Source organism: Argopecten irradians, chromosome 8 (genome assembly GCF_041381155.1).
Source record: "Argopecten irradians isolate NY chromosome 8, Ai_NY, whole genome shotgun sequence".
NCBI classification, from domain to species: Eukaryota; Metazoa; Mollusca; class Bivalvia; order Pectinida; family Pectinidae; genus Argopecten; species Argopecten irradians.
Window position 1 is genome coordinate 7997718 of NC_091141.1, and position 17272 is coordinate 8014989.

At 34.9% G+C, this 17272-nt stretch overlaps 1 protein-coding gene across 4 annotated transcripts; it reads right to left on the minus strand.

Annotated features, from left to right (window-relative positions):
- Positions 1 to 6182: 6182 nt before the first annotated feature.
- Positions 6183 to 17121, minus strand: LOC138329253 (uncharacterized). 4 transcript variants are annotated; one of them, XM_069276093.1, is made up of 10 exons: positions 14758 to 17121; positions 14349 to 14442; positions 13666 to 13866; positions 13253 to 13526; positions 12695 to 12747; positions 11558 to 12070; positions 11124 to 11201; positions 10501 to 10710; positions 9640 to 9817; positions 6183 to 6590 (listed from the first exon to the last, which is right to left on the minus strand). In XM_069276093.1, exon 1 carries the CDS (start codon positions 16060 to 16062, stop codon positions 15379 to 15381), a length of 684 nt encoding a protein of 227 aa, XP_069132194.1. In that variant the 5' UTR covers positions 16063 to 17121; the 3' UTR covers positions 6183 to 6590; positions 9640 to 9817; positions 10501 to 10710; positions 11124 to 11201; positions 11558 to 12070; positions 12695 to 12747; positions 13253 to 13526; positions 13666 to 13866; positions 14349 to 14442; positions 14758 to 15378. The 4 variants fall into 4 exon arrangements, with proteins under 4 accessions (XP_069132194.1, XP_069132196.1, XP_069132192.1 ...); XM_069276095.1 differs by having other exon boundaries at positions 9640 to 9814; positions 13253 to 13866; XM_069276091.1 differs by having other exon boundaries at positions 13253 to 13866.
- Between the last annotated feature and the right edge of the window lie 151 nt (positions 17122 to 17272).

Sequence of the window (17272 nt, forward strand, 5' to 3'; positions counted from 1 at the left end):
ATTATTTTTTATGTTTTAACTTGAAGCATAATTAGAAGCTCAAACTTTTCAATAGCGGTAATGGTCTAAAGAAAGTAACTTTTGTAACTGAAGAAAAATACGAAATCGTCTGCTCCTGTTTTTAATAGTGAATAGAATACCATTTGTCAGCAATCGAGCATCTTTAAGTAAGGTCAAGGCTTATTCCAATTAGGCCTTACTCATTGAAAGTTTCAGTCTCGTTTCTAGAGTACACTTCTGTTAAGTAAGACCAAGGCCTATTCCAGTTCGGCCTTACTCGTTGATGGTTTCATTCTCCTTTCCAATGCGGCCTAATTTTGTATTGTAATTGTTGGCTCCTTTGCAAGTATTTGGATAAGTTTTGATTAATTAACTCTTCTTTCTTATCTTCCAATTGTTCAATCATTTAACATGGAGCTTATTGCTTATCAAGTGTCAATGATTGGCAGTTTACTTCTACTGATTTCGTTATGATCCCTCTTACTGTTTGGTGAAACCAATTATGTTTGAAAATATATCAGCTGATGTCTTGGCCTGGTGACACTCAATCAGAAAACGTTAGATATCATCTTCATCCTTTGCAGTTTATTACAACTTTATCTTTGTATTGACTGTTTCCCCGGTGTAGCATGGTATTTTGAATCATGGTACATTGACCCCGGGGTCAATATACCATTATGGTGAAATGACCCTGGGGTCAAAATACCATTATGGTGAAATTAACCCCCCCCCCCCCCCTTCTAAATGTTACTATACCACTTGAAAACAATATTTTCTTCTCGTTAATGATAAACTCTAAATTGGGATTAAGTTAGACCTATGGCTAGCAGTGGATTGTTTTTTGTTTTTTTTTTTTTTTTTTTTTTTTTTTTTGGGGGGGGGGTCAAAATACCATGGCGAAATGATCCCCCCTCCCTTTCCCCATTCCAATTAATTCTTTTCAACTGACATATACCTGCCTACAATAAAAGTACATATATTATGATTTCAGTTGATATTAAGTATTATTTACAAAACCTCATGACTATGAGAACTTAAACTTAGACTTTAAAAGTGGAGGGAGGGGGGTCAAAATACCATATAGCCATCCCCATCCTCAGGCCAATTTCTTTTTTTCAACTGACATTTAACTGTCTTAAGACACAATAAAATCCTAAATACCATGACTTTAGTTAACATTTAGTGTTATTTACAGAAACTGTGAATTTGAGGACATCATATTATAGGTGTGTGTGTGTGGGGGGGGGGGGGGGTCAGAATACCATGGCCATGGTGAAATGACCCCCTTCCCATTTCAATTAATCAATTATTTTCATTTTATCACTGACATTTAGCTTCCTTAAGATACAATAAAATCATATATATTATGATTTCAGTGAATGTTACCCACAGTAAATGTTACTTGCAAAAAACTATGACTATGAGAACTACTTAGAAGGAGGGTAAAATACCATGACCTTGGTGAAATGACTTTTCCAACTGTTCCCACTTTATTTTTTTTTTTTTCAAACAAACAATTCTAACTGATTAAAGTTAGACTTAAATGATGTCCTTTGTGGTTTTGGATACCATTTCATGTCATTTATGGGTAACTGGATGAGAAAACTGATGATTTTTAATTATTTTAAGTGTCATTTGTAGAGAATAGGAGAAAATTACTTTAGAAGTGAAAAGGGGAATCAAAATACCATGGCTATGATGAAATAGACTCTATTCCCAAAAAATACTAACGATATTGCAAAATGATTTTAGCTTTCCATATGTACTTAACTGAATACCCTACCCGGAATTTTTAGCTCGCCTGACCCAAAGGGCCGGTGAGCTTATGTCATGGCACGGCATCCGTCATCCATCGGTCCGTCCGTCCGTCGTCGGTCCGTCCGTCAACATTTCCTTTAAACACTACTAGTCATAGAGTTCTGCATGGATTGTAACCAAATTTGGTCACAAAAATATCCTTAGGGGAAGAGGAACAGAACTTGTAAAAATTTTGGCTTTGATCCCCCCCGGGGCAGGAGGGGCGGGGCCCAACAGGGGAATTAGAGGTAAATCCTATAAATCGTTATTTGTCCTACAGTTCTGCATGGATTGTAACCAAATTTGGCCACAAATATCCTTGGGGGAAGGGGAAGAGAACTTGTATAAATTTTGGCTCTGACCCCCTGGGGGAAGGAGGGGCAGGGCCCAATAGGGGAGTTAGAGATAAATATTCAAATTCCTTCAGAGAAGAAACAATGAACCTGTATTCAGAACATTACTTGGCATTACAAACCAGGTGAGCGATACAGGTCCTGTGGGCCTCTTGTTGTATACATCATGACCATGGTAATAATCCTCCCCCCTAATAATTTCTTCTTTTTTTTTCATTTACATTACAATCATATACATTTTGAACATTATTAACAGACACTATATGAGGAAAGCTTAGTTTAGTAATTAGTTTGGCTTTCTATAATTTGTACTTAACAAAACTGAAAACCATTTTCTATTTAAGAATGTTTGGGGAGGGAGGGAGGGGTGTTCAAATTACCATGGCTATGATTTTCAAATTGATTATTGGCTTATCCATACTACTAATTACAGTAATGTGCAATAAAAATTTTGTGATAATTTGATTTCTATAGTTTTGAAGTTTGTTGGAGGTAAAGGAGTGTGTGTGTGTGTGTGTGTGTGTGTGTGTGTGTGTGTGTGAAAATACCACAGCCATGGTAAAATAAACCCTAATCAAAGTTGCCATAGACAAATGTAAAAAAAACAACACATTTAACAGCAATATCAATAACAAAGTGAAAGTCTCATATAATTGTCAATGTCTCGCTGTTTAGTGTACCTGTAATTTAGACTGTTAAATGTTATGAAAAATTGGTAATGGGTCATTTCACCATAACTATGGTATTTTGACCCCTCCCCTCTTCTTCTAAACTGAAGACCTCATTGTTATGAATGATTGAAATATTATCTGATATAAAACAAAAGACATTGGTGTTGGGATGAAGGGGGGGGGGTCAACCAAGGCCATGGTTGATGACCTCCCTCCCCCTTCCCATTCTCATAGTCTCTTGCAAATAACATTTAATATTCACTGAGATCATTTTATATATGATTTTAGTGTATCTTAAGGCTGTTAAATGTTAATTAAAAAGTTTTAATGGTATTTTGACCCCCACCTTCCCCTTCTAAGTTGAAGTTGTTTGCAAATAACATTTAATATTCACTGAAATTACAGTACCCGGTATATATGATTTCAGTGTAACTTAAGGCAGTTAAGTGTGAATTAAAAACTAAAAAGTTTTAATTGGTGTGGGGAGGGGGGGGGGGGGGGGGGGGGGCATTTTACCATTGCCATGGTAAAATGACCCCCACCTTCCCCTTCTAAGTTTAAGTTCTAATAGTCATAGTTTTTTTTTTTTACAAATAACATTTTTATTTTCACTGAAACAGTACCCGGTATATATGATTTCAGTGTAACTTAAGGCAGTTAAGTGTGAATTAAAAAAATCTAATTGTTGTGGGGGGGTGGGGTCATTTGACCATAGCCATGGTATTATGAACCCACCAACCTTCCTCTTCTAAGTTGAAGTTCTCTTAATTATAGTTTTTGCAGATGATATTTAATATTCATTGAAACCATAATATATATGATGTTATTGTATCTAAAGGCAGTTAAATGTGAATTAAAAAGGCATAATTGCCATGGCCATGATATTTTGATCACCCGTACCCCCCCCCCCCCCCCCAAAAAAAAAAAAAAAAAAACAGAAAAAAAAAAAAAAAAAAAATATGCCTTCCACATGTTAGCCATAGGTCTAACTTAATCCCAATTTGGAGTTTATCATAAATGAGAAGAAAAAATTATGTCTTCAAGTGTTGTAGTAACTTTTAGAAGGGGGGGGGGTTCATTTCAGCATAATGGTATTTTGACCCCGGGGTCATTCTACCATGGGGGTAAAAATACCATACTACACCGGTGTAGTATGGTATTTTTACCCCTATGGTAGAATGACCCCGGGGTCAAAATACCATTATGCTGAAATGAACCCTCCCATGGTAGAATGACCCCTCCTTCAAAAGTTACTATAACACTTGAAAACATGATTTTTTCTTCTCATTTATGATAAACTCCAAATTTGGATTAAGTTAGACCTATGGCTAGCATGTGGAAGGCATTTTTTATTTTTTTGGGGGGGAAGGGGGGGGGGTCAAAATACCATGGCCATGGTGAAATGACCCCCCTATCCCCATGCCAATTATGTCTTTTTAATTCACCTTTACCTGCCTTATATATATATATATTATGATTTCAGTGAATATTAGATGTTAATTTTAAAAAACTATGAGTTTGAGAACTTCATTTTAGAAGAGAAATAGGGGGGGGGGTCAAAATACCATGGCCATGGTAAAATGACCCCCCTCCGCGTGCCAATAATATATTTTTAATTCACATTGAAATGCTTAAGATACAATAAAATCATTTATTACATAATTTGTTTACACAAATCTATATATGAAGAAATATAATATTTTCATCTATTACACCGACCGTTCAATAAAACCTTGTTATATTGCACGGTTCGAAGTTATATTGCACGCTTCCATGGAAACGTTATATTGCACGGTTCGAGATGTTATATTGCACAGCTTTAGGAACACTGTAATAATGTAACATATTTGAGATTGTCGGCCATGTTGTGGGGGTCATTTAACCATGGCCATGGTATTTTGACCCCCCCCCTCAAAAAAAAACCTTCCACAGCTAGCCATAGCTCTAACTTAATCCAAATTTGGAGTTTATCATAAATGAGAAGAAAAAATAATGTCTTCAAGTGTTATAGTAACTTTTAGAAGGGGGGGGGGGAGTCATTCTACCATGGGGGGGTTCATTTCACCATAATGGTATATTGTATATTAATATACCATGATTCAAAATACCATGCTACACCGGGTCACTAATGGAAAGACCATTATGAATGTTATGATACTTCGGCTCCATTTCGATGATGCTAAATCATTTGAACCGATAATGATCCATGTATTTTGTTGGATTTACATGTGGACTACTGGTCGCTATTATATCGTTGTTCTCTTTAAGGAGAAATATACTTAGCCCTTTAACACTGAAAAATTTGAAAGAACCCCACCTTTAAAGTGAATACATAGTCAGGCAAAGAAAACCAGTCTAAATGCATTCATTGGTTTTCCAAAAGTCCTTGTACATGTATATTAAAACAATAATCAAGTTCTATTTATGATGTCTAGTGTTGACCATTGAATCAAATGAAAAGGCCTATGTAAATAAAGCACAGTTATAACGAACATGGGACAGGGGACGTTTTAGGACTATTATATAAATTCTTTGCATGCAGATCAATTTTGACGGAAGATTTTATTTTTCAAATCGCTTTTCGTCCATGGTCCATTGGTCCATCCGCCATTCCGTCTGTTAACATTTCTTGTTACCGCTATTTCTCAGAAATGTCAGAAGGGATCTTTCTCAAATTTCATATGTAGGTTATCCTAGGACCCTAGTTGTGGATATTGCATTTTGACACCGATCGGTCAGCAAGATGGCCGCCATCTTGGATTTTGATAGTTAAAGTTTGTTACCACTATTCCTCAGAAAGTACTGAAGCGATCTGTCTCAAATTTCATATGTAGTAATATGAAGTAAAAGTTTGAAAAGCAGACAAAACGAAGATCAGACTTTGGTGGGCGCCATGATCCCTCTGGGATCTCTTGTTCTTTTTCATAAGAAACTATACTGGATATATTAACACTATTTTTACCGACTTTAGTTTTCTTTTGCCAGACAATTCACTTCAAAATTGACGTGGCAAATTATGTCTCGAAGACAAAATAAATGTTGATTTTTGTAACCTGAGTCATCAAATAATGTTTGCCGCCGTCGTCATAATAAGCGTGTTGGTTTACTCTCACTGCACCAGACAGCAAAACAGGGAGATGAACTGTTAACATGGATTACACACGGCATTTGTTTATAAGGATCAAGATTACTCTGGATACTTAAAAACAAATGTCTTTAAGATCAAATTTAATTTTGGCCAAAGAAGTTACCCCAATAGTATAGACAAGATATATGTATGTATGTTCCACTTCGTACCTTATCAGAACATAACTATTTCACTTCTAAATATTCCAATTAAAATAAAAACACAAGACTGACATTCTTTTGAACGCTGTATTAGGCTGATTGATTGGTAATAGTGGACGAGTATAATGTACATGTCCGAGTCCAAAGGCCTTTTGTGAAACCAAGCGAGCCACCCAACCTGAAAAATCCTGCAGTGCAGGTTAGCAGGAGGTGCACCAGTACTCAATGCTTAAGATTTCAAATACTGGATTTAAGATGGGCGCGAAAACGAAAATATGACCGAATAAGATCTTTATTAAACAGTCTTTACACAAGAAACATCCAGTGGACATTTAAGAAACATCTGTAGATGCTGTATAAACACTGTAGCCTTCAAAATAGGACATCTCCGTAATGTTTGGTCCAATGTATGCTGGTCCTCTAGGATCCTACACCAAGTCTAGAATATTGCAACTTATATACACAGAAATCATTCCAAATTCTACAACAGAGAAAAACGTCATTAGTTCCTGCACAAATATAGACAATGCCTGCATGCTGCCTAATCACTTTGATATTTAAATCTCTGATACCTGGTATTTGTCAATAAAATTGTTTGAAATTGAACTGGAACACTTGCAACTTCCAATAAAACAATTAACATACTGATGATTAAATTATAATGACTGTATATATAGAACTAGATATCACACCATACATCTGGAATTTATAGAAATCCAGAAATTTGCCATTTGTACGAATGTCAATCAACAAGCCATATTTCTCAAAGACTTCAGACCACTGTCATTCTAATCTTACCATGATCTGATAATTAGGTACATTGTAATGAAATATTTTAGAGCTTTTAAGGATGCTTTGGTGATTTTTTTTTTTTCTGATGACTTAACTGTTTTTCTAATATGGATTCTGGAAAAAGGAGTTCATATCAAAGTTGACAATGGAATAAAAACAAAACGATAGTGTGCTTGATTTTGAGCTTTTACATTGTATGAATCGGATACTTATTTGATAGGAATTGTGGTGGTGGCATAAAAGTTCATTCTATACTGAAATATTATTATGAAAGACTAAGCATGTTCAATTTTTGCAGAACTTATACAATCCAAAAGCAGGAAAAGAATATAGAATTTGAACTTGTGTATATATTGTCCCTATATACCTGTCAAATTTTTGAAGATGAAAATGTTTTTTTTTTCTTTTTTACAATTTTCACAGATTCAGCGCTTCACAGAAAAAAAGTGCAGGTCAAAAGATAACAAGTTGCTGTTTCTAAAACAATCATGAAAATAGAGGGTCAGTGTGCTTGATACTGATACAAAAGTGATTATTTTTTTCAGCTATTTTTGCTAAAAATTAAAACTATTTTGAATAGCTTCATTAAAATGTAAATATGAAAACTTAATAGTTTTGAAACAAAATAATAAGCTTTATAGATTGTAGGACAGTACTTCGACAAAATATTTTCTAATTTGGAACGTTTAGATTATGTATGATAATATTGTGGAGATAGTACCAATTATACAAAATAGTTAAATTATCAAGAGACCCAGTTTATATGTACCACTGAAACTCCTATTTCAGATACTGTTCTAGTACTGTATGGAACCTGCCTCGAAATGATCACTCATTGCACATTAAACTAGCATGATACGGTCTCGCTCTAAAGAATATTGAAAACAAATAAAGTACATTCCTTTTAAAGATGGCAGGTTCATGATAAGGGAGAGAACTTATGGTTTGTTTTGTATAGAAGTTTGATTAGTGACAGATACCTTAATGCAAGCTCTGCAAACCCTTAAACGACATACATGTAATTATGCTGAACAGGATGCATCTTTTGAAATTATTCACAAATAAAATGTACTTATTTCAAAATAACAGTTATAACCTCCATAATCTAAGTTTGTGATTTTTTGTTCACGATATTGATTAAATGCTGTTATAAATTTAGGATTGAAAATATTGACATCTAGGTGATATTTAAAAGGAAGATAACTACTTAATTGAAAATCGTTATCAATGACATAATGTTACAATTCTTGCTACATCTTGGTCTTCTGTCAAAATTTCCATCATGTTGATAATTCAATGATTATTGTATTACCATGATTTTCTAGGAAAAATTTATTTTAGCATAAAAAACAAAGCTATATTCTGGTCTACAAGACAGATGGTCATAATAGCTCAAACAAGTATTTGTAGGAAAATAAAATTTGAAATTAACACTTCTTTCCAATTAGATATTTTCAATTTATTTGTTTTCAATTAACTTACTTTATTTCATTAAACTAACAAATTATTCACTAAACAATAATATATACAATTTTGAAATCTATGGTTATATTATTAACTACAGAATATAGGAAAGAAGTCCTTTGTAGTGAGAATGTGAATTAGTAGTTTTAATGATAGGGTCAGTTCGTACGCGCCTCCCATGTCTGTCCAGTCAAGTCGTTTGTGTCCAGTCAGTTGGGAGGTTTTTCGTCAATGTCTTGTAGAGTTAGTATAAGAATTAAAGAACTTCATTTTCTATATTCTTTAATTGAATACTATAAAACAAAATTTGGAAAACAAGTTACGGGTACTCAAAAAACAAGACATGATATCAGATAGTATGTTTACTAGCTACAATGGCTATCTTCAAACTTTACATAAGATAGATTATGCAGGACATTTGGAAGATTTTTCATTATAAGAATGATTTTCAGAAATATACTGGTTAATGTAAGAGCTAAAAATGATCCTACTGGCTCTTATAGGCTAAAACACCACATTAACAAAAATGTCTTTATTGTTATAATCCAAAATTCTTCATTATTTGGAAAAAGCTACATGTAATTTGTACAATTGAAAAATAAAAGCAGAGAAAAGAATTTAGAATTTTATCTTCTGCAATATTAATATGATTATATTATAAAACTAAACAATATCTTTAAATCATGGAGGTTTCTGTTTTGATGAAAAAGTAGGTTTTCTTCTTTTGAATGAATAAATGTGCTACAATGCTTCTTCCAAGTCTCCCTTGATACTAGCTTTTTTTTTTACCCATAGTCTATAAAGTGGTAAAGAGAGTGGGAGGACTGGTTTGACGTTGTCAGTATAATGTAAAAGGTTGAGTGTACTTGTTTGGTATCTTTATTGAGATGCTCCAGTGAAATAGCACTATAAAAAGTTACTAAATGGCACAACGCTTAACATACTGCAGCCTCCCAAAATTTTGTCTGTGTAATCAATATTTACAACATGTTCTTTGTCTACAACAGCTAATCTATTAACTTGTGATTGTATATTATTAGCAAAGTTATTTATTCACCATTTACTTGAATATTCATTTGTCAATACCTTTATAATCTGACTGAATGTAACATAAAACAGATGTACTTACTACTACATGTTTAATAACAAATTGTTTCGCAAAACATTTTTCTCATAATTTTAATATAGCATATTATGACTTTATTTACATACACATTATTATAATGTGATGTTGTAATCTTCAGTCTGGAGGAAATAAAGACCATTATTATTACCTGAATGGAGCTCTGTTCATCACTAATGGTTACTATCAAGGAATGTCTGCCATCGGGTGTCTCTATCCTGGTGGATGTCATTATCCTGCTGGTTGTCTCTATCTTGCTGGTTGTCTCTATCTTGCTGGTTGTCTCTATCCTGCTGGTTGCCACTATCCTGCTGGTTGCCACTATCCTGCTTATAACGATGAAAAAAAGATAGTATGATAAATAAAACAAATTAAGTAAAATATCTAATTATTTTTATCACTATCATAACAATATCATAAAAAAGCTCGCCTCTGGACACTTGTTAATTTTAATTCCATGTTCCATTCATACAATCATAATTCAAAATCATTGTAGAAATCATTATAAAAGTGAACAAGACTTGCACCAAAGCCTTAGCCTTGCTATTTCAGCCCATTGGGCCTCTTGAAATTCTAAAAATTCATCATTTTGCTCCTTTGAATGATTGTCCATAGCTATCACAGTAATTATAATTCAAAATCAATAAAACCAGTCAATCCATTCTTATTACCGGGTATGTAGTTAACCTTGTCAGTTTTTTTCTTTTCAAATACTTCACTGAAACCTATTCTTCCTCTTTATAAATATTCTATATATTTTAATTGTTAATTGATATTTTTCTTATAAAAAGACATTTTCTATTCTACAATATCTCTTCCTGTCGTCCTGGATTAAGATGTCACCGAGTGGGATTGGGAATGGGGGTAGGGTGTTGGAATGGCAAATGAAAAATATTTAAAATTATTTAACATGATACTTTATTTGGTCAGGATAACCTATATCGATCGTGTTTTCCCTGATAGAACTTTACAATTCATATACAACAAATGGTCCCTATCGAGGAATGCTTACCATCGGTTGTTGCTATCCAGATGATGTCACTGACTCACTATGCTGATGGTTGTCATTATTCTGATGGTTGTCATTATTCTCAAAGTTGTCACTAATCTGATGGAGACATCCTTTTGAGATATGTACCATTTTGGATTGCTAGCAGGAGTCACCAAACTAAAGCTTAGTCAAGATCCTCACAGGGCACCAACAGAGGTCCATATGCTGGAGCTGCCATTGGGGAGAAACAGTGAAAACAATTAGTATGGTGGAAAGCATACATGCTGATTTAAACCAGCCAATACATTGTTAAAACTTCACAGTTACTATTAAATTCCTTGTTTTCTTTTTGATAGATAACATGAACAATAATTGAAATTATTGTTAATGGACAAAAAGATGGATGAACCTGGACCACAGATAAAAAGTATAAAGCTTGTAATTATAGCAACATTCTACATAAAGAATAGAATCATGTTTTAAATGACCACATTACAAGTGATGATTAGAAAGAAAGCAGAGACTGAAGAAAATAACAGATTTTACCAGAAAGGATATGTTCACCAAATCTTACTGTTATAAGCAGAAAATGATAATTCAGTTTTTTCCTCAGAAGTAAAGGACACTAGATAGATATATCCTACCTGTAATTATGAACTTTATCTGTCTATCAAATTCTTCTGATCTCAAATATCAGCCTCAAACATCAAGCCGCAGATAAACTGGAAAAAAAAAGATAAACAGTAAATTGAAAACGAAATTGATTTTTAGCAATTATCATATATTAATTACTGAAATGGTATTGATCAGTTTTTGTTTTATATTGAGTATATATTTGATCTCTCTGATCAGAAAGAAACAGAGGATATTGATATTAATCAAGGGGAGACAACTCCAGACAGAAACAGATTCAACCGTGAAGAAATATTTAGTGTTGCATGGATGGAACCTCCACAGCCCTTTTGTTTACAAATAAACAAACTTAAGGTGTTTGCATCTCAAGAAAAAAATAGATAAAGTCTTAAGAAAAGTGCATCATGTGACCATGACATCAAAACACAATATTTGTCACACTTACCTATCACACCTTTCATAGAAGATATGTAGGACGATGACAACCTGAACACTGGTTTTGAAGCTGACAATGATTTCTGGCCTGGTTTGCCTCGTGGGTCTCGATAACTAATTCTTGTGGCAGTGATGACTGACCTCTAAAATGTTGATGTCAATTACCTTTTGCATGAAATTGTCCTTAAACCATCTGTACGTGACCATCATGAGCCACACGATGCACTTGCTTGGTCATCCTATGACATTTGTAACCACTTTGGTCCAAAGCTCTTCTCCACAGTCTACACCGGTGTCTGTTTCCCATACATGTTCTCTTGAAACTAATTTCTGCTCTAAATTTTGCCAAAATACCTCCATGAAATGTTTTCTTGAAAGCGTTATATCCGGTTGTCATCCTAAAGAGACCGCAGAACCAAATGATTTCCTACCGTCGACCATGTTAACGTTTGCCACTTCCCAGGTTCAATGAAGTTTTCAAGTCTGGTTACCCATCACTGATTTTTAAGGTCATCTCACATACCTGTGAATAATTTTTTTTAAAGATGTATCATCTTGCTAAACTTTTAAGTAGGGGTGCCATCTTGTGTAGTATTCCCCACCAAAAATTGATCAAAATTATCATAAACTTCATACCTTGATTACCTCCCTTTGTCAAAAACGAATCTAAGTTAAATTTCTTTACATAATTTACATCTACATGTATTGCCCAACATACACAATAAACTTATGAAACTTATAAGATCTTGTATATACAATCAGCAGGCTCTAAAACAGGTTTTACAGAGCCTGTCTGTTACAATAAACTAAAAAGATGAAACAGTAAGTACACATGCACTAAGAAACATTAAGTGCACAGGTACTGAGAAAAAAGAAATGCTGATAAAGATTATGGTCAATGGTCAGCTTGGAGAGAAACACATGTCCTGTGTTAAAATCTTGAAATTATAGTAACATATTCTATATCATGAGAAATAGAATCATATCTGAAATGACCACATTACAAGTGATGATTAGAAAGAAAGCAGAGACTGAAGAAGTTACAGATTTTGTTCACCAAATCTTACTGCAATAAGCAGAAAATGATAATGCAGTTTGTTTATCTGTTGGAAGAAAAGTACACTACATGGAAATGGATATATCCTACCTGTAATTATGGACTTGATCTGTTAACCAAATTCTTCAGGACTCGATATCAATCTATGAAAAAAGAAAATTGTGAATTGACAATGTAATGGATTTACTGCTATAATCATATATCAATTATTGAAATGGTATTGATCAGTTTTTTGTTTAATATTGAGTATATATTTGATAATTTCTCTGACCAAAAACAGAGAATATTGATATTAATCAAGGGGGAGACAATCCTAGACAATTCAACATGAAGCGTAAAGTATGCTCTTCATGGATTTTGTCTTTGTCCAGTCAGCATTCATATTGGCTTTGAATGCCAACTGAAACTTAAAGATCAGATATTCAGATATTCATTATAATGATTCTAACATCAATGACTTCTATCCAATGTTTTTTAAGTGAATAACATATTTTATAATTGGACCAAACCTTTGTGTCAAACATGTTCATTTCAACAAGTTTCATTTTCCCTCCATTTTCACCTGTGCTTTGGTCATCGACATTCCTTCGTTAATGTAATTTTCATATATCCTAACCCATTTCTCCTCATTAGGAACATCTGACCTACCTCATTTTGGTATCAAAGGATTCTTGCTCGTTATTTTTCCTTCCTTCGAGTTTTCATATGTTCTCCATTGTTACAGGCTACAGACTTGTCTTTCTTGCGACCCGATAACCATCTTCTTGTTCAGTAGATACTTAATGAGTAAATGTTGTGTTGCAATTTTTGATTCTGAATTTTCCACTTCATTTTTCGACTTTCAAGCCTTGACTTATGGATTTTGGTCACAGGTGCCCCAATGGTAATCCAGGCAGGCTTTCTGTGATGACAGTTCCATTTTCTGATTGAAGGACAAAGGTTCTACAGCAATCGCACAGTCAATTCAATGCAGTTGTCCCCAACAGCACAGCACAACCCCTTAAAGTGTCTACGTTAACTATAAGTCGGAAAGGTTGCCGATAATTACGGGGACAAATTACCTATTTTCTGTCTTTCCGTCTAGAAAAGTAATCCCGCCCTATATCAGAACACTCTAGTTTTATTCGTTTATCCTTTTGGAGCGAGCGCCGCTGTTAAAGACAAAAATATTGAAATTGATTGCGATTGTCATAGAACCATTCTTCAATCAAATCCTGATGGTTGTCGCTATCCTGATGGATCAAAAGGTCCAGATGCTCGAGCTGTTATTTGGGTCAAAATAGTGATATCATTAGTATGGTTGTAAACATATGATGTAATAAATAAGACAAGACAATGCATTGTCCATTTTAATTGTTAATGTTCTATTAAAAATGTGAAGTTTTTGTTTTATTTTTCTTCTTGCATACTTCATTTTAACCAATCTTTCCTCTTCCTGTTTTTAGACCTAAATGCCAACTTAAATATTTGATGTATTTTGAAAATGAATATTTTTTTTCTTGTAAAAGGAATTCGATTTCACCACTTCTCTTCCAATTATCACAGTGTTGAGTGGAATGGATTTGGTTGGGATTGAAGAGGGTAAGGGAAGGGGACAATTAGACATTGCAATAACACTGCAGTTTAATTTCACAATTCAAATATAACTTTTCATTTGAGTTTTAATAGTAAATTTACCTCAATGTTGTCTCTATACTTGTCAACTATCCTGATGGTTGTCACTATTCTCTAAGCTGTAACTAACCTGATGGAGACATTCTTCCGAGATGTTTACTATGCCAGTGAGAGTCCCCAAACTAAAACATAGGTAGATCCTCACAGGTCACCATATGCTGGAGCTGCCATTGGGGAGAAATAGTGAAAACAATCAGTACGGTGGAAAAAATATACATGCTGATTTAAACTGAAGATTACATTGTTTATTGTAATAATTCCTATCACATTTTCAGTTACTATTAAAATCCTTGTCTTCTTTTTGAGATTAACATTAACCATAATTGTTAATGGACAAAAGGACTGACAAACACTTGACCACAGATGAAAAGCAAATTAAACAGCAACTATCTTATGATGGTTTGCAAAACATGCACATTTGCAATAGAACTGTAATTAATTTTACAATTTTAATAATGGTAGTTTTATAGGGAATATACCTTAATTAAGCTCTGCTAATTACTAATGGTCGCTATCATGGAACGTCTGCTATCGGGTGTCACTGTCACTATATTCATGGTATGGCTATCCTGAAAATGTGAAAATATTTGAAACAATTATTACATGCTGATTTTTGTATTTACATTTTTTTTTTTTTTGTCTTTTTTTTTTTTTTTTTTGTGTTTTTTTTTTTTTTTTTTGTCTTTTTTATTTTTTTTTTTGTTTTTTTGTTTTTTTTTTGTTTTTTTTTTTTTGTTTTTTTTTTTCATAAAATTTTTTAATACCCCAGAACATTTGAAGACTGCCAAGGTTGGGGCCTTGGGATCAGCCTTTTAAATATAAAGAAATGTCCCCTCGCAGGGGGCTTTCATTCATCACACATTGACACTAGAGACTTTCTTTTCTTGCTTTCTCTCTTTCTTTCTTTCTTGTCCCCTCGCAGGGGGCTATTCATTCATCACACGTTTCTGTCTTTCTTTCTTTCTTTCTTTCTCTTTCTTTCTTTCCTGCTTTCTTTCCGTTTTCTTTCTTTCTTGTTTCATTCTTCTTTCTTTCTCTTTCTCTCTTGTTTCTTTCTCTTTCTCTCTTTCTTTCTTTCTTGTCCCTTCGCAGGGGGCTTTTCATTCATCACACGTTTCTGTCTTTCTTTCTTTCTGTCTTTCTTGTCCCCTCGCAGGGGGCTTTTCATTCATCACACGTTTCTGTCTTTCTTTCTTCTTTCTTTCTCCTTCTTTCTTTCCTGCTTTCTCTCCGTTTTCTTTCTTTCTTGTTTCATTCTTCTTTCTTTCTTTTTCTCTCTTGTTTCTTTCTTCTTTCTTTCTCTTTCTCTCTTTCTTTCTTTCTTGTCCCCTCGCAGGGGGCTTTTCATTCATCACACGTTTCTGTCTTTCTTTCTTTCTTTCTTTTTTTCTTTCTTGTCCCCTCGCAGGGGGCTTTTCATTCATCACACGTTTCTGTCTTTCTTTCTTCTTTCTTTCTCTTTCTTTCTTTCCTGCTTTCTCTCCGTTTTCTTTCTTTCTTGTTTCATTCTTCTTTCTTTCTCTTTCTCTCTTGTTTCTTTCTTCTTTCTTTCTCTTTCTCTCTTTCTTTCTTTCTTGTCCCCTCGCAGGGGGCTTTTCATTCATCACACGTTTCTGCCTTTCTTTCTTTCTTTCTTGTCCCCTCGCAGGGGGCTTTTCAGTCATCACACGTTTCTGTCTTTCTTTCTTTCTTTCTTGTCCCCTCGCAGGGGGCTTTTCATTCATCACACGTTTCTGTCTTTCTCTCTTTCTTTCTTTCTTGTCCCCTCGCAGGGGGCTTTTCATTCATCACACGTTTCTGTCTTTCTTTCTTTCTTTCTTGTCCCCTCGCAGGGGGCTTTTCATTCTTCACATGTTTCTGTCTTTCTTTCTTTCATTCTTTCTTTCTTTCTCTCTTTCTTTCTTGTTTCTTTCTTCTTCTATCTTTCTCTCTTTCTAACTTTCTTTCTTTCTTCATGTATTTAAATACATGCAACACTTCTATACTTCCTTTCACTCCTTTTATTTAATTCTACAACTTCCGTCTCTTCCTGTCGTCCTGGAGTTAGATGGCACGTGGTGGTGGTGGGAGGCTGGGCGGGGCGGGGCGGGGCGGGGCGGGGCGGGGTGGGGTGGGGCGGGTAATTATTTAAGGATATCACAATCCTTAAGTGGGGCGGGGTGAGGTGGGGTATGGTGGGGCAGGGTGGGGCAGGGTGGGGCGGGGTGGGGTGGGGTGAGGCGGGGCAGGGCAGGGCAGGGCAGGGCGGGTAATTATTCAAGGATATCACAATCCTTAAGTGGGCGGGGCGAGGTGGGGTATGGTGTGGCGGGGTGGAGCGGGTTTGGGGCGAGGCGGGGCGGGGCGGGTAATTAATTAAGGATATCACAATCCTTAAGTGGAACGGGGAGAGGTGGGGCATGGTGGGGTGGGGCGGGTAATTATTTAAGGATATCACAATCCTTAAGTGGGGCGGGGTGGGGCGGAGTGGAGCGGGGCGAGGCAGGGGGTTGGAAGGGCAAATGGAACATATCTTAAATGACCTCCATTTTATAAGCAAACTTTGAACTTCTTCTCAAGTTCTATCAATACAATTAAGCTAAAATATGTCTGAAATAATCCTGACATGGTCCCAACTAAGTGTTCTTAAAAACACATTTTGAATTTCAAGGATGGGCGCAAAAGTCACCATTTTGAAAAACTTTTTATTCATATCTTTCCTATTTCACTGCATGGTGCCAAGATTGTCCGATGACCATTAATTAGGTTCCATTCAATTTTGGGGCAGTTGCCAGGTTCTGACCTCTGGTCAGCGATTTCTCTCCACCTTTGACTTTGGCATGTACATAAATGACCTTGGCTGTTAATAATGACATAATTCTTTACAATGTTTTTGAATACGTCAACTGTGAGTGTACATGTAGAAAGTAGTGGTTAGAATGTTAAAGATAAGTGCATGCTGTGTTTGTGCTAGGGTATTTTGGGCAGGTAATGTGAGTATTGTTAGGGACAGGG